The sequence below is a fragment of the Gallus gallus genome, chromosome 10, assembly GCF_016699485.2.
Source record: "Gallus gallus isolate bGalGal1 chromosome 10, bGalGal1.mat.broiler.GRCg7b, whole genome shotgun sequence".
Taxonomy (NCBI): domain Eukaryota; kingdom Metazoa; phylum Chordata; class Aves; order Galliformes; family Phasianidae; genus Gallus; species Gallus gallus.
Window position 1 is genome coordinate 2,474,890 of NC_052541.1, and position 17,309 is coordinate 2,492,198.

General features: G+C 46.1%; 1 protein-coding gene across 6 annotated transcripts in view; it reads left to right on the plus strand.

Annotated features, from left to right (window-relative positions):
• The window catches only part of EDC3 (enhancer of mRNA decapping 3), a 25,787-nt gene continuing 8,478 nt past the window's right edge, over window positions 1-17,309 (plus strand). Inside the window, exons 1-4 of one of the 6 annotated variants that reach the window (XM_046898948.1) lie at window positions 1-369; window positions 2,371-2,552; window positions 3,855-4,168; window positions 9,634-9,969. In XM_046898948.1, coding sequence (XP_046754904.1) covers window positions 2,389-2,552; window positions 3,855-4,168; window positions 9,634-9,969 — 814 coding nt within the window. In that variant the 5' untranslated portion in view covers window positions 1-369; window positions 2,371-2,388. Of the gene's footprint in view, window positions 370-473; window positions 1,719-1,911; window positions 2,553-3,854; window positions 4,169-9,633; window positions 9,970-17,309 lie in introns of those variants that run through there. The other 5 variants (XM_015278798.4, NM_001030385.2, XM_046898950.1 and 2 more) reach the window with 5 other exon arrangements.

The following is a 17,309-nucleotide window of genomic DNA, read 5'->3' on the forward strand; positions in this document are numbered from 1 at the left end:
GAGGCGTGAGGGGAGGCAGCGGCGGGCGGGCGGGCGACGAGCGGCGGCTGTAAGGTGAGGCGGGGCTGGGCCTCGGGGCCCTCGTGGGGGCTGGGCCTCGCGTGGCGCTGCTCTGAGGCCCAGCCGTAGTGCTGAGTCCTTACCGGAGCGGTTCCGGAGCCCGGGGGAGCGGCTGGGGAGCGCCAGGCCTGCGAGGCCTGGAGTGGGGCCTAGGGCTCGGCGGGCCGCCGCTCGGTCCTCCCGGGCCGTGAGCCCTGCGGGGCGTCGTGCTCAGGGCGGCTGGGCTGGGCTGGGCTGCACGGCGGGGGGCTGGCGGGCTGTTCTCATCCTGCACCGCCGGGATCTCCTCAGTGCCAGCTCATCGCTGGGGTAGGGGGAGGCGGGCCTTGTGCCTTCCCTCTTCCTTCTTCCAGAGCGCTGTGTACATCCAGCGGCTCGTCCCGTGCTGTCAGGCTCTGCTCGCTTCTTTCCAAGTGCTGCGAGCGCGTTTTACTTGGCGTTGTGTATTACTTGATGGGGTATCACTGGTATATATCTGAAGTACGGGGTGTGAGGGAATTAGAGGTATTTGTCGGTTGTGGTGATAGAAATTCGGAGTATGAGGGAGAGTATTAGACAGGAAGTTTGCCTTTCTGTGCGTGTGTAAACAAACAAGCGTGCTCACGTTTCTCACATGCGATTGAGTAATTCATTGACTAGATGGGTAGCGCCTTCTTTCTGATTGATGTGCCCATAAAGTGAGAGTATCTGAGATCAGGAGTTCTCTTTGTTTATGTTTGCTTACAAACATGGCGATGCTTCTGTAGAGAGAGACTCGTTGAAAAGGATCCTTGCAGGGTGGTGATGTGTACTAAACTCTTTGACTCATTTACAAAAGATGTGGAAAGCTGAGAGGGGAGGAGTTGGACTCGGTCCCTATGGCTCCCTTCTAACTCGGTGTATTCCATAGATGAAATTCTATTTTTGCTGGAGATGCTCTGGGGTGTTGTGTTATCTGTGTTTTGGAAGTGCTTTTTATCAGCTGTCACCTTGGAATCCAAGCATCGTTATCATGGGTTAATACAAATGCACAAAAACAAGAAAACAAGGAGGGCGTAAAATTTACAGCATGGTGACCAGATCTGGTGTTTGCTTCACTTTAAGTCTCCTGGAAACCTCACAGAAATGAGGTTTGGTTTGGTTTTCCTGATATCGAGTACATGTCCTAGCTATTTTTAGTGGCTTTCTTCTTTCTGTCTCTTTTCTGAGAAGCTCAGAACAGAAAAGGAGAGAATGAAAATGCCTCATAAAATGTGAGATGTGTTGATGTTAATCTCCCTAGGCTACATTCTGCGCTTTTTCTTTGTGTTTTTTTTTTTAGCATGTGTCCGTAAACTGAGCAAATATCCCACAGGGAAGGGCAAACACATGCAGTGATTAGTTTTTGTAGTGTTAGCTTTTGTAGTGCTGTGATGGCAGCGAGCCTGTTATCTTCCTGCGTTGTTTGTCTGGAGAATAAAGTCTGGGATCAAACGATGCTTTCAGCTGCTTCAAAGTGTGTTGATGCAAGTTCAGTCAAGCATCAGAACTGCGAGGGAGTTACATGGGACTGAAGGCATAACCAGGCAGTGCACCTTTGTGTTTCCTGTGTTCTTTTAGAACTCAGTGCAGCTGCTGGAAAGCTGTGCAACTTATAATGCTAATCCTCTTGGCTGTGGAGACTTCTGTTCTGGACTCTGGTGTTGTTTTCTTTGCCTGTCTGTTCCCTTTAAAGGTTCCCTCCTGCCCAAGGAGGTTGTGGATGCCTCCATCCCTGCAGGCATTCAAGGCCAGGCTGGATGTGGCTCTGGGCAGCCTGGTCTGGTGGTTGGCAACCCTGCACATAGCAGGGGGGTTGGAACAAGATGGTCACTGTGGTCCTTTTAAACCCAGGCCATTCTATGATTCTATGATTAAAGGTGTTGGGTTTGGTTTCTACACGCAGGGATCAGTGTTCTCACCAGTTCACGCGAGCTGTTCTCCTCACTGCCTGTACAGAGGGAAGATAAATTCCCCGTGTGAAGCCACGGGGAGAAAGTACACAGGCAAAGCTGGATACTAAAAACAGTAGTTCAAAGCTGTTTGTCTCGAAATCTGCTGCAAAATGATTCAGTTATGCAAAGAGTGATATGGTTAAAGTCAGGCTACTAGGCAGAGCCCTGTCCAGGGATTTACACTTCAGTGCGATCCTCAGTGTCCGTGTAGATGTTATTTCCAGCTCACAAAGAGGAGAGAAGCTGATGAAGCCAGAGCCTGAGTGGGAGCCAGCGTGTGGGGTGGGGGATGCGATTGATGCTGATTCAGGTTGTCATGTCTCCGTCTTCTCACAGCCAGGCCTGCGTCTCTTTGCAGCAATTGTGTGCCAGAAATATGGCTACGGACTGGCTTGGGAGCATCGTGTCAATTAATTGTGGAGAAAGCTTGGGAGTCTACCAAGGGCGAGTGTCCGCTGTGGATCAGGTCAGCCAGACCATCTCCCTTACGCGGCCCTTCCACAATGGGGTCAAGTGCCTCGTGCCAGAAGTCACTTTCAGGTTAGTGTTGGGCCCAGTGTCTCCTGTGTCTTTTCCAGGTGAGGGTTGGGTGGGTGTTTTGCTTTGTTTTTTTTTCCTAGAAAGGGCTCTTTGCCTTAAATCTTCCTGCTGCTTCTGAGCAGCTTTGGATGAGTGGTGCCTCTGGTGTTTCTGTTAGGTTTGTGTACAGAAGATTATTATTTTCTGGCTCTGTATGTATTGCATATACACATTCTGCTCAGTTCTTGAATAGCTGAGGAGTCGGTGCCCTCTTAAAACTTTACTCTCAGTGTGTATAACACGCTTTGCCACTCTCTCTGCACTTGATTAGATCAGTTGCCCCAGTAGAATTTAATTACATGCACTTTATCGAATCTGGCACCACCTCCTTTCTCTCTCCCCCATGTTCTTTCCTCCATGTAGACAGGAGAGAGTCTGGGAGCAGGATGCTGAATCAGAGCAGCATTGTGGTCATTCTCTTATGCTCATTCCCACCAGCTCCTGGTAACGTTGGGGTCAAGAAAAGAACAAGTAAGAGTAGTTTGTCACTGGACGTTTTCCTATTTCCAGTGCAACTTTCACAATACAAAAGTTAAGTCTCCAAGTCACTGACTTTTATTTTTAAGTAAGATTAAGCACTGACATCAGGGGACCAATTATTTTTCCTAAAGAGCTTGTATTTTGAAGGAGATTGGTCGTTGTCCTTTCCCATGTTTTTCCAGGAGATGTGGAAGTCTTTAGCAGGTACTTGGTGTTAGTTCTGCATCCCATTTGGACACATACTTATTAAGTTTGAAATTGAAGACTAACTTCTAATTTACATCTTGCAATTGGTCCAGATGGAGGTCTTTGTAACCACTTCTTTGTTTTGTTTTGGCTCACGCTCACTGCTACATTAGTTATATATCATCCTCCTTCTCATAAAACAGCAAGTGCCAACTATGTCCAAGTGTGAATTGCACTAATTTAATGATAGCTTTATGTAGATATGGGTTAAAAATAGCTTCCATACTGAGGATAATTGTTATCTGGAAACTGTTAAATAAATACAGATTTTTGGAAAGATCTGTGCTGATTGCCTTCATTTTTTATTTTTTATCTTTTAATTTTTTTTTGCTTGATTGATTCCTTTTTAAGCTGAGAACAGAACCTCCTGAACAAAATCCAGGTGCAGCACAGAAACACTGAGGTTTTCATTTATATGTGTGATTTCATCTGAACGTTTTGATGTCTGGAATATATGTGCCTGAGTATTAAAATCCTTCTTTTTCTTGTTTCCACTGCTAAATGTCTGAATGACCGGTTTTCCTTTCTTGTTTTTAGGGCAGGTGACATTACTGAGCTGAAAATTCTGGAGATCCCAGGGCCAGGGGACAGCAGGCAGTGTGGGGACCTGCAGCAGGCAGACACGGGCATCCCTGGGGTTGGCTGCCAAGTGGGGCCCAGCCAGAATGGCACTGGAAAGATGTTAAAGAAGCCCTTCTCCAGCAGTGCCCCGCAGAACATCCCGAGGAGGACAGACATGAAGAATCAGGATATTATCATCTCCCCACAGCAGCAGTGCTCCAAGAGCTATATGGATCGCCACATGGAAACACTGAGTCAATCCAAAGGCTTTCGTCGTAGGCATAATTCTTGTGAGTATGTGTGTTCACCTGTAACTTTCCTTCCTGCTTGGGTTACCGCTGCAATACATGTCCTTGTTCAGCAAGGATATTTCAAACAAAACTTCTGTTTACTCGCTTTTTACTTGCTTTTATGCTTGTGTTGCCACCCGAAGGTCTGGGAAAGAGAAAGGTAAACAGTGAGGAGAGAGTTCAGAAGGTGTGCTTCAAAGTATTGCAAGTATGGATCTTCCAGAGGTCTTGCACTTGTCTTGAATTCCTTCGTGGTGGTGGTGTGATCTCATCCAGAACTTGGTGAGAATGTTCACGCAGCCTAATCTCTGTCTGTTATAGCACTTTATCAGCTAAAAATCAAGAACAGGATGGTTTCCTTGGCTTCTGCAGGGCATCCCATGTGGGGGCCCAAGGCAACGTTTGTGTGCCGCAGTCCTGTGGATAACAGGTTGTGAGGAGCTCTTGATGTTGTTACTGGCCCATAAAAGCTAGTATGATCTCTTCTTACCCTTTTCTTCTCTTTCTGCTGGGGTGAGCTTAGAGGTTGGATTGAGAATGGGAATGAAGAGATATCGGGGGGGACAACAGGGAAAAGACACGTGTGGACACACAGTGGAGAGGAACGACAGGTGCTGAAGAACACAGCTGCTTCTCCTTACGCTCTGCAGCCCTGTGGGCTGATGTTCAGGAGAAGGGACAGGGAGAATATCCAGGAGCTTGTAGGAGGATGCTCTGCTGCACTGGTTATGACAAAGCAGAAAAGGCAAGTTGTACTGTGGGGCATGAGCTGAATGGAAAGATGAGTCGCACTACAATTCTGCCATGTTTTATTCTGCCCATCCTTGTTCAGTCTGAAGAACTGCAGTCTGAAGCTCTGCTTTATCAGCATCAAATATTGCAAAAGATAGGACTGGATAATGCTGGTTAGAATGATTTCCTAACTCCTGTTATCTTTCCTTACTGAAAATGGCCCAAAAGACAGCCTCAGTTTTTTCTCTAAAAGGAACCAGAACCAAATTATGATATTGTGAAGCTCTTCTAGTTAAATTGTGTATAACCATAACTTATTACAACATTGCCCTATGAGTAATTACAAGTGCTTTTTGCTGTGTTGTTAGAAACACAAATTAATGTCATCTAATGAGAACGATGTGAAGATAGGGACGCCTGGCTTTGTGATGCACTGATTCTATTTTTATTCCTGTTTTAAAAAAAAAATCCTCAGCCAGCTCTCACGCTGTGCTAAAACTGGGTTTGTTCTTTTGTTTTCACCTCTTCTTTTTTTAACTTCATGAAGCCCCCTGGGCTACGCTCCCTTCCAGATCTTCATCATGCGATTATTACAGCATCAGGATATATGACTTAATTTTTTCCCCTTGTTTTGGGTATGGAAAAGAAACAAACCCAAGGTGGACAGGGCCAACTAAACAGGGAGATCAAAGGCTGTATGTTGTCTGGAGAAGTTCCTGGACCTCTGGAAGTTTTCTCCCCCACCAACAGCTCTGTTATTTTCTGAAGCCGTTGTAACTCCCTTGATCTCTGTTAGTTTAATCAGTTTACAAGGTTTAACAGATTTGATTTGATTTTCTGGAGGGACCACTTCTGAAGTTTCATATTCACTTCTTTTTTTTTTTTTCTTAAAAAAAAAAAAGAAGATTGCCAAATAGTTAAGTGGGAGGAGGAAGGCAGAATGATGTGAGGGGAGGGCATGTGCTCCTTGGTGAACTAGCCATCTTCAAGCCTGTCTGTTCTCCTTCTACCCCGAGTTATCTGCAGTAACTCCTGTTTTATTTAGTCTTGCTGGGCAGAGCCTGTGGCCAGATCACCTCGCATAACAGCACCTGATAGGTCTGGGGTGTGTGGTGAGGGCTTCAAACTACTTCAAACCACCAACAGCTTGCTTCAGTTTTACATAAGCACAACAGTGGGTCCAATTTTATTTTACAGACTTTGTTTGAAACAGGTTGAGCAGGGTGTTAGGAGTAGGTTCTTGTTTGCTTGGCTTCATTTTTGGCTCAATGAGGGAGAAAAATTGAACTCTTACCCTCTGGAATGTTATTTGGAGAGCAGGCCAAATAACATACGAGTGTCTCTGCAGTGGGATGGAAGTGGTCCTGGCCACAGGAATCAAGGCAAGGATGGGCTGAGATGTCATCTAGCTCTTAAGTTGTACTGTGTCCATGCGTAGTATGTCTCAAAGTCAACCTTTTGCTGCCCTTCAGTGTGCTAAGTCAGGGACAAAGTTCTGCCTTTGGAGTCCATGTGTGACAGCAGTTGATAAGCACCGAGCAGCAGCGCAGATTGCACAATGGGGTATGTGCTGTGCTGGAGTGGGGCTGTGCATGCCAGGGCTGCTGCTGAGGGCTCCTGCAGGGGTCTGCCAGGAAGGCAGCCAACTCACTAGAGGCTTTACGTTTGCTTGTATGCTATACATAACAGATTTTTTTTTTCCCTAAGAAACAAACCAGAAGCCTGGGATGCATTGTTTGTCTTTAGAAGGAGGTGTTTTTCTGTGCTACGTCAAGCTGCTAACTTGATGTGGAGACATGTGCTGTTCTCCTTAGTATGCTGTGCACATACATATGCACGCAGCGCCCAGGCTGTGAAAGTGGCTCTGAAAAGAGCTGAGCTGGAAGCTCTGAGTTACTGTGGTTGATTGGCAGAGGATGGGGATCAGGCAATGGAAGCAAGCTGAGCTGTGAATAGCAGCTTTCAGGCAAGGGCCTGGAATAGTGTCACGCTAGCAACCTGGAAGGCAGTTGGTACTTCTCCTGTTAGACTGAGCTTTCCCTTCCCCTCCTTGCTCAATTTTTAGGCCCTTTTCCCTCAATGGTGCCAGCTGCCTGCCTCCTTCTCTGTCTAAAGAGGAAGAGGAACGCCACTTAACTTTGCTTGGAGTGGTAGGAAGCCTCTGCAGCCCCTGTTAGTGGGTGGTTATGCAGCAGCCTGTATAATAAGACAGCCTGTTGTGGGGTCAGCAGTATTTCAGGGCTGGCATCCATCGGTGTGGATTAGAGATCTGCCCAGCACAATGCTGGCACGTCTCGTTTTGATGAGGTATGGTCTTGGCTCCCATTCACTGTATCTGCAGGGGAACCTGAGGAGCTTTCCAGCCATTGTTCTTACAGTTTTTCTAATGCAGTTTTTCATTCAGTCAGCATTTACACGCTGCTCACATCAGCTGCCTCTGTCCCCTGGATCTGCTGCACGGCAGGGCTGCCCATCCCCACAGTTTGCTTTTTGGGTCAGCTGAGGGTAGGGGAGAGTTGTTTAGAGAAAAGCCTGGCAATGAGTGTAAGAACGCTTGTTGGGTAACAGGAACAGACTGAGCTGCCATAACATCTGACATTCACACAAGAAATGGGCTTGTTTTCTCATTGTGTTCAGTGCAAGCTCTCGTTTATGTGAACTTTGAGTCTCTTGACTATTGCTCTGACCTGCAGTCACTGAAACATTTGGAGACTTGGCCTGTTGTGTTGGCCTGGGTTTTTGTTTCTTGTGCTGCTGTTAGCAGCAGTGTTGAATGCAACGTCTGCCAGCTCCATGCCAAGTTGTATACAGCTTTGGAGTGATTTGTGTGTTAACTTTGGTTTGGGAATCCTTCCTCTGGGGGTGGGAGAGAGTGAGAATTGTGTGTTAGTAAAAGCTTTCTCTTAAAACTGTGTATGTAAATAACTAGTTGCAGCTTGTATACTGGAACTCTTGCTAGAAAGCCTTGTCCTTTCCCTCTAAGTTTTGTTGTTACCAGCAATTCTTCAATTCTGCTCCCTACGCTTGAGTGGCTTCTTGACAAAAGCTGTATTTCAGTAGTTTGTTCTCACCCAGTTATGAACTATGAAATCTCCAGCAGCTTGAAAATGAGTCTTTAGATGAGCTACCTGCTATAGTTAGTAATAACATCAAATTATTATTGAGACTCTGGAAATAGAGAGTGTTGACAAGGTGTGGTGCTGCTGACTGCATCCAGAGTTTCGTGCTGACCATTGCACTGATAACTGTGGCTTTGTAGTGGCTTTGTGCTATGATGAGAGATACAGTGAGGTTAGAATAAACTCTGCAGGGAGGTTAGCTGCGTTGCTGCAGGGACCTCTGTTGTCTGACTCAGTGCTAGCAGGGGTGCTTGGGGATAGCTGGCTTTACTCTGGTATAAGCTGAGCATTCAAACTCCTGCCATATTTTAAGTTAACCCCAAAAACCTAACCCCCAGACAACAAAGCATGTGCTTTAGGAAAATGGTCATAGGAGGGAGATGTTTTTGCAGGGAATGAAGACTCCACAAAGCCTTTTGATTTACAAGTAACTTTTCCAGACATCGTGAAGGTTTTGCCTGTTGAAAGTCTGTGGGTTGTTCTGTGAACATCCTTAGATGATCTGAAGCTTTTTCCCATCCTTCCTCAGTAATTGTCAATGATGTGTAAATCAAAAAAGAAATGTATGCTGCTTAATTTCTGGAGGTGATTGGCAAGGGGCAGATGCATGCACCAAAGAGCACATGTCATCTTGGTGGTAATTTGTTTCAGTATTATCAGACAGATTCTGTGCAGGTAGTCAGTTATATAAATTATACTCAAGGATGATTACCTTAAAATACAATAAATACTTTAGCAAAGCAAACTGTTTTGGTCTGATAACTGGTTCTCCATCTGTTGAATGTCGTAGGTGATAACTGTAAGTGATGGAATCGGCCCAAAGTATTTTCTAGTAGTTGCAGATTTAACAATGGATATAACTAACAGATGAATATTGTCTGGACCTAGTTGTGTATGAATGACATGCGTAGTGTATAGAAGGCAAAAAAGCAGGATATGTTGGCCTTGCAATTTTGTATGGCTTTGTATCCTCCATGAGAATGGGAAGTTTTCTGACAGCCTCACTTCAGACAAATCAGGCTTTCACAATTACTGATCGGAAAGAAGTCTAATTAAACATGCAAGATAATGGGTAAATAGAATAATGTGGTATGGATAATGGAATGGAAATGCATCTATTGGTAGTAAATGAGAGGAGAAAGCGGTACTTAATATTCAGAGTTTTAAGCTATTCCTTGTAGATCATTAGTAGGTGGCCAGCCTATTTTGGAAGAAAAGAACTTATATTAGCTTCTGAAATATAAGAAAACTCCAAAAAGGTCTTGGGTTACATACCCGCATGAACATCAGCTCAGTGTAGTAAGAATAAGATAGTCCTAGACCAGGGCTGTCTTGTTATCTTATCACTAACATAACACTATCTTGAATTAAATGAGTAGAAACGCTTGGTTTACCTACTGTGGTCAACCTTGTTTTTGTAGTCTTGCCAAAGGAAAGTCCCTGAAAGTCTCTTCCCTGGTGCCTTCTCTTTTGTTTTCTGTTAGCTTATCTCAGCATGAGTAATACCAAAGATGACGTCTGCAGGTGCTTTGAGAAACAAGCATCTCCTGGGTCAGTAAGACTCCCAAACATGAGCTCTCCTCTCTTACAAAACTCGCTTTTGTTTTTGTTTAGGGTCATCCAGTAGCCGCCATCCAAACCAGGTGACTCCAAAGAAGAGCGGGCTGAAAAACGGGCAGATGAAGAGCAAAGATGATGAGTGCTTCGGGGATGACATCGATGAAATCCCAGACACAGATTTTGATTTTGAGGGGAACCTGGCCCTTTTTGACAAGGCAGCCGTGTTTGAGGAGATTGAGACTTACGAGAGGAGGAGCGGCACCCGTTCCCGTGGGACCCCAAATGAAAAGCCAGCTCGCTATCGGCACGATGAGAACATCTTGGAATCAGAGCCCATAGTCTACAGACGGATTGTGGTACCCCAGAATGCTAACAAAGAATTCTGCACGGGTATGCCAGGTCCCTTCACGATAAGGGTGCAAGCTCTGCAGCTTGGCTGGGGTACATCTGGTGGATTGTTTGCCCCTAAGGGTGTCTGTCAGCTTAGCGTGGGACATTCACTGATGTGAGGTTGGATCTGTGCCTTTTGTCTGCGTGTAACTGTTATTTGCGATATTTTTGAGATCAAAAATATTCAGATAGGGCAGCAAAGTAAGTTTTCTGCAGTAAGGAGCAACACCAAAGGTTGGATTAAAAAGAGTGGAAACTGAAGAGGAGCCATGCTTTGATGGGAGCCAGGTCATAATTCCTGCTTTCTTGATAGAAGGCAGGAGATTTCAAGTATTTTATCATAGAATTGTAGAATGGCCTGGGTTGAGAAGGACTACAGTGCTCATCCAGTTCCAACCCCCTGCTATGTTCAGGGTCGCCAACAAGCAGACCAGGCTGCCCAGAGCCACATCCAGCCTGGCCTTGAATGCCTGCAGGGATGGGGCATCCACAGCCTCCTTGGGCAATCTGTTCCAATGTGTCACCACTGTGTGATTATAAGGAGCTTTTAATGTCATTGGTGTAAAAAGAAACAGCTCTGGGTCTTCCCCCTCATAATTCCAAGCAAATGGCTTTTTATGTGGGTTTTAATTCTTCCCTTGTGTCTGATGTCTGTTCCTTACTGCCACGAAATGGGCTCTTGGATAGAGGTGAGGGTAGCATGATGAGCTGTCTGCCTGCAGGGAGGCAGCACTCCTAAAATCTAAATGCAGAGAACGATTCCTGAGTTCCAAATCCATCTCTCTGGGGAGGAGTAGTATTACTCTTCATCTCATGTTCACTAATATTTTATTTTTTATTTTGGCCAAGCACCAGTGGTGTTTTCCTGAAGAGCTGCTTTTGTATGCCAATATATTTGTCAGTTGGGAATCTTTACATACATACACGTCCCATGAAGCATAATGTCTGACTTAATGCTACGCTTAGCTGCAGTCTCTCTGTAACTTCAGCCTACTTGTGACCTTTCTTCAGTTTGCAAGTGCTAAAAAGTGCACAAAACACAGGAGTGAAGGAGCTTTGGCACCCCAGGGACTCTTTTCCACATCAGAATAAAACCAAATGTCAGATCTCTTTGTAGAGAGGCACTAAATAGCTGGATCCTGGCAGTCTGGCCACTGAGCATGAGTGTGCTCAGGTCCTTGGCCTGTCAATCTTTCTCTGCCCGGAAGAGCTCCATCTGGGGTGTGAAATGCTTGTCGGAAGGAAGCTGATTCATTCACAGTGATTTGCTGCTTTTCTGTAGAAAAATGTCATTTTCTTACTGGTTCTGCTGTGCAGTGATATCTTAGTTTTCCTTTTGTGGCATCCATCTTCCTGTTGATCTGCTATCTTTGACAACTTTGAGACTTCCTGAAGCAGAAGTGGTAGTTCAGCTCTGTATTAATAGCTTCTGATGCCTTTTTTTTTTCCCCCTTCTGCTTAGTTTAACCAATAACATGTTAATTCTGTGCAAGCTTTCAGTATTGCTACAGCACCCCGTGGCTTGAGGCTCCTGATGGGCTGTGCTATGTGTGAATAAGCACTTCTTCCTTTGTGTGAGGATTTTGAAATTTGTTATCTGTCAATTCATCTTCCAGCTGGCTTATTTTGGAAGAGACAGAGCCTCTACGTATGTCTAGACCGAAACAAAAGCTAACCAACTGTTTGAGAAGTACAGCTGATATGATCTTCTAGAAACATAATTCCTGGGAGGAAAACTGTCGTGTTGTAACCAGCAAGCCTCGGTGTGGAAATTCAGGGGTTGGAAACGAAATCATTTGCTGAACTCCATTGTCCTTTCCGATGGAAACTGTTGGCACCCTGTTTGCAGAGCGCACGAGGGAGCAGCCCTGTGAAAGCGCTGCTGTTTTGTTTTGCTCTTGGCAAGTCTGCAGAGGGAGAGTGGTGACCCTCTCTCTGTAGCTGCAGGGTCTTGCTAGCCTCATTAGCTGCTGCTGGGTGATTAGTCTCCCGTATGGAATTCTGGATGTGTTTGGAAGAAAAGTTGTCATGTTACACAACAGGTATTGCCAGCTACAGCTCTCTTTCTGCTGTGTTGTGCGGGGCACGTTCACAGCCCTGCAGACTGTGCATCCCATCAGTGTGCATCTTGATGTATTCTTCCCCACAGAGGGCAGTTTTCTTTGTGTTAGCTGAGGAAGTTTACTTTTGCTTAGGAAATGCTACCAGCTAGCTAGCAAAAGCTTTTGTAAACAGTTGTAAGTTGCCTGCTGTTCCTGGCTTTCAGTCGAGTGCTTTTTGTAGTGAGAAGGACAGAAGGGTATTCAGTATGCTTGGAGCGATGATGGGCTGTCACTTGATGAAATCTGGATTTCTTTGTTTAGCAGCTGAAAGGGGGACGCTAAGCTACAATGACTCAAAGAGCAGTAGTGCTGAAGTCAGCTGAGTGCCAAGAGCCCCAAATGCCATTATTTTTGGATATATCTGCGATAAGGTTTCTTTCTCCTTCTGAATGTTCTTTTTAGAATTGTATCCGGACTCCTGAAGGGCTCTCTTTTCACAGAAAGCACTCTAGCTGTTTGCAAAAAGCACTTTCTAGCTATAGGGGAAGTAAGTATTTCAGCATTTCTTTTTCCCTTGGCCAGCATTGAAGATGATTGTCGTAAGAGCTCTGGCTGATAGCGTAATCGTTCTGTCTGCTATAAGAACACAAAGTGATGCTGGTGGTGATTGGCATTGAGCTAAATATCCAGCCCTTGTCACTCCACAGGCTTCCAGTCTCAGTGTTTGTTAATGACTGGAAGAAGCTGAGCCTTGAAGGATGTAAGTAAAGCTCAATAGACACTGCATTTCATCAGGATGCTTTTATCAGAGCTAATCTTATGCTGCCAAGCAGTCAAGCTTTTTTTTCCCCCTTTTTCTCCTTTGATTACCTTTTGTATCCAATATATACATGAAATAATTGCAGAAATGTGAGTTTTGCAGGGAGAACAGCTCTTCTACATGAGAAGTCTAGCGTGGATTCCTGGCTCAGCATGTCTCAGACTTGAGTAGCGTGCTGCAGGCTGCGTGGGTATTCCCACGGTGCAAAATGCTTTGGGGTTTGCTCAGCTGACTTTGGAAACTGATGCTGAGATGTGTGGAAGAGGAAGCAAGTATCACAGAGGCAGAGTGGTGCAGGGCATCTGCCCAGTGTTCTGGAGCTGAGGGGAAAGGATTATGGTGGAGGAAGTAGGGAATGAAGGTCAGGATCTGTTCCAAACAGAAATGAAAACCCAAAGCTCATAGCCTAGCAGTTCTTTGATTGTGGCTAAATTGTGTCCATTCCTGGAGCTCCACAGGTGAATCGCTCCCAAATACTTAATTGCTCTTTATTCCTTGGGGTTGGCAGCTATTGATCTGTCTGTTTGCTGTTATATGATGCTTAAAAAGGGAAGCACAGCTGTTTCACAGAAACCTGCCTCTCTGGAAGGTCAGGTTGCTGATCCTTTCTGTTAGGTGTAGGCTGTCTACTTCCAAAGCTGTCTGGCTAGAGCTGAAATGCCCATTGGCACGGGCCTCTCTCTGTTTCTCCTACTGGCTATCAGCATCAGAGCTAGCTGTGTTCAAACAGCAGTGTTTTGGGATTGGGCTTTTCAGCAGTATCCACAAAGCCAATGTCTGCTGATACATTGGAGCCTAGGGACGTTTGTGGTAGGGTGGAGCATGCGGGTTCATCATCAGTGACTCTATGTAATAATCTCAGTCATATCTGTGTCTCTGAATGGTTCCATTCTGCAGTTCATCTCTTCTTTCCTCTTACCTTTAATCACTGCTATCACATGCAACCTGCATACCATAGGTTTCAGTTCATGATGATTAAACTGGATTAAAATCTCCCTCATCTGGCCTGTGCCGTCAAACCAGGCTGAAATTTCCTGTGTGCCACAACACCCTACCTTCTTTCCCACGCTGAGCAGGGGTTGTTGATGCACACAGTAGGCTCGTAGCTGAAGTCTGGCTTTGTGAGCAGTGGGTATTGCTGAGACAGCGCGCAGAGATGAGTAAAGGGGAGGGCTGTTTGCCAGATAGATGACGTATTCCTTTCTTTCCCTGCAGTACTGGTAAGGTATTTATTTCTCTGTGCTTCCCCTATCCAGACTGTAAACTTGCCCTGCAAGAAACTCCTTTTCCATGCATTAAGGAGATGGAGAAAGAAAATATGCTTCAGAGTAATTCAAGGCAGCAAGCAGAGCTGATGTGCCAGGGTCAGACTGCAGAACTGAGTGTTCTGTATGGATGATAACTGTGGCTTTTTCTGTGCTGTGTCCTTGGCTGACTCTTCTTTCTGTAAGTTTTAGTGCTTCAGCCCGTGGATAACTGCCTTGCAGCAACTGTGTGTGCTGAACGTTTGTGGGATCTTTGAGGAGGGTGCAAATGAAGTTCACCTCATGCAACTGCAGGAGAAAAGAAAGGGGTCATGGGGAAGGCCTCTCTGTCCCTCTGACAGGTTTGTGCTCAGCCAAGGGTGAATTGTGCATTAGTGCTGGGAGAAACAAACAGGGGAACTTCAGTCAAAACTTCTGCAGAATTTGTCTTAATTAAAACATAATGGTGACTTAAAAAAAAAATATCTGGCCCTTAAAGGGTGTGGGGTGCATAACTGTGTTTTCCTGAGTCTGCAGGCAGGTGGCTCCAGCTTTACACCCTTCAAGAGGCAGCAAGCAAACTGGTGATATCCAACCTGCCTCATGTGGACACAGGTTATGTCCACTGCAGGTAACTGCATGTTTGAGCATGAGCTGGGTAGCGGTGGAATCTGGTGCTCTTTACTGCTGGAGGGAAAGAGCTTTTGTGTATAGTTTTCATGAGATCCAAAGTCTAGGACTTGTGTCATCCGTTCAGGCAACTTGCTTTTAGTTCTTCTAGCAGCTGGAGAGCATCTATCAGGGTAAAAGATGAGGTCTTCGCATTGAGCAGCTCTTCTCACTGCTCTCTCTTGTTTTGTCCAGCTGAAAATACAGGCTTGGGACTTCTTCAGCAGTGTTGCTCTGGGCTTGCTGGGGGAGACCTTTTGATAACTTCAAAACAGTTAGCTCAGTCCTTTTGCTGGCACGGGGTGGTTTTTCCTCCAAGCAGTGTGCGTGTAGCATGGCATAGTGAAGCTGGAGGAGGTAACTTGTTTGCAGTTGTCGTGCACAGGACAGTGTGTGCCCCGTACGCTGAACTTCATGTTTAATCAGGCTTCAGCAATACTCTGCGTGTCACAGAACTGTTCAGGCTTTATCTGCCCCCCCCCCCCCCCCCCCCCCCCCCTTTTTTTTTCCAGGCAGCTGTAGAATACATTTATTTAATATTAAAAGGCCTGAGCTAATTTCTTTTATTACCTTCATTACCAAACAATAAAGATGCACTGTCCAACCCAAACATAATTAAAGTTGGCAGGAGTTCAGTTCTGTTGCAGTAGTGTTATTGTTTGTGGGTTTACCCGTCGCCTCCTTGATTGCTTTCTGTCAGAGTTTATTTAACTCCCTCAGCCTGGTTCTGATAAGCCAGTTGAACTGGTCGGGCCTTGCGTGAGTGTGAAGAAGGGAAGTTCTCTTGGCATTGGAGCCTGCCCCTGAGAGGGAGCAATTAGGGCAAAGTGTAGCCCAAGCCAAGTGCTAAACATGAGTTCATCCTGTGCCAGCAATTCCCTTTGCATTAACCCACTGGGCACTGGGTTTTGTCTTGCTGATGGCAGAGGTGTGCTTGTAACACCTTGTGTTCTGAAGGAAGTGATTGAGAGGGGTGTAAGTGGTTGAAGAGGAGGCACTGGCAATAGGATAGATAAGGAGTATGTGTTGGCTCTGCCACCCTTCTGGTTTGAGGAGTTTGTGCCGTGGTTAAGCAGGAGCTCACAGCTCACAAGGAGCTCTGTGAGTTACATGCTCCACGTTAGCAGAGGATGTGGCTTGCCCCACTGCGCAGTGACATCCTGACCTCAGGTCACTCATTCCAAGTCTTCCCTCAAGCTTGAAAAACAAGACCCAATGAAGTAGCAGGAATCGGCACGGGGTTGAGCCTTGCGTGACTCTGGAGGCTGAGAGGGTGTGTGAGCACTGGGCAGGTGCGTGACTAGTGGGACAGGCGTAGCGTTATTAGTGGCTTATGACTCCAAACGTTTGGCTGCTGCTATCAGGACTCCGAAATGACTTTGATAATGTGCATGCTCCCATGTACGCTGCGTGTAATAAAAGATCGTTAGCAGAGGTGGTTTAATGGGCTGTTAGCATGCAAGGTCAAGCACTTGAACACGTTTGGTCCCTCCGTGTCTGCAGGGCTGGGAGATGAAAGTCGTGGGGATTCAGCCCAGCATCCAGCGTGATCTGCTCTCGCCCTGCAGGATGTGCTGCAGCCTTTTGCTGTTACCTTACAGGAGCACCTGTGCTCTGAAAACCTCAGGATATGCAAAACCTGCTATTTCCGCAGTGCCTTTGCTTAGTGGTTTGTGCCTGGCACCCTGGGGAAATATGGCAGTGCAAACGATAGTTCTTAGCAATTAAAAAACACGCTGCTTTTCTCATTTGAATGCGGCAGTGGCTTGTTACAACTGGTTCTCATGCTGTTTTTCTGCTCGAGCCTGTGAGTAACTGTTAGGTTTCCTTTCTGAGCGGATGTGTATGCCGTTGCAGCTCTGTTTTGAGCTGGTACTGCTGCTGAGCATTCGTGCTAGGCCTTCAGCATTTCTTCTTAGCTTTTCTTTCCGAGGCTTCAACAAAGAAGTCCTGTGAGGAATTCCCAGCAAAGCAAGGCTGCAGAGAAACTGGAACTCTCTGCCTTCTCTTCTCCTCTAAACAGTTGGCGTTGTAACACAGTTCAGGGCACAGAAGCTCTCATGTGGTTCTGGGATTGCTTGTCTGGCTGGGAGCGGTGCGTGTGAGTGAGCTGAGCTGAGCAGAGGGAAACAAGCTCTTCTTGCTGTGCTGTGTTCCTCCTGCATGGGGAGGGAGTTGAGCTGTGCCGCTCCTGAGCTGGGAGATGGTTTAGGATCTCCAGGGCTTGCAGGAGCGCATTTGAAAGGCAGAACAGCCTGTATCTGTGATCCTGCACAGGGCTAATTATCAAATAGAGACCAAAGAGGATGCAATCATAAAGCTGTGGAGAAAAGCTAGAACAGGGAGTCTGGTTTCTGTGGCCAAATATATTTGAGGTTATCTTGCTGGCTGTTGCAGCAGGTTTTTCTCACCTGATGCTTATGTTTTGTACTTCTTTCTCCATATGCCTTGAGTAGCTATTTCTGGTTTCCTCTGCTGCTCAGCACACCATCAGAGAATTGCTGTGGCTTCCCATAGCTGCCTTTTTGTGCCGAGAAACCCTCTCTGTTTCCAGAGGAGTTTACT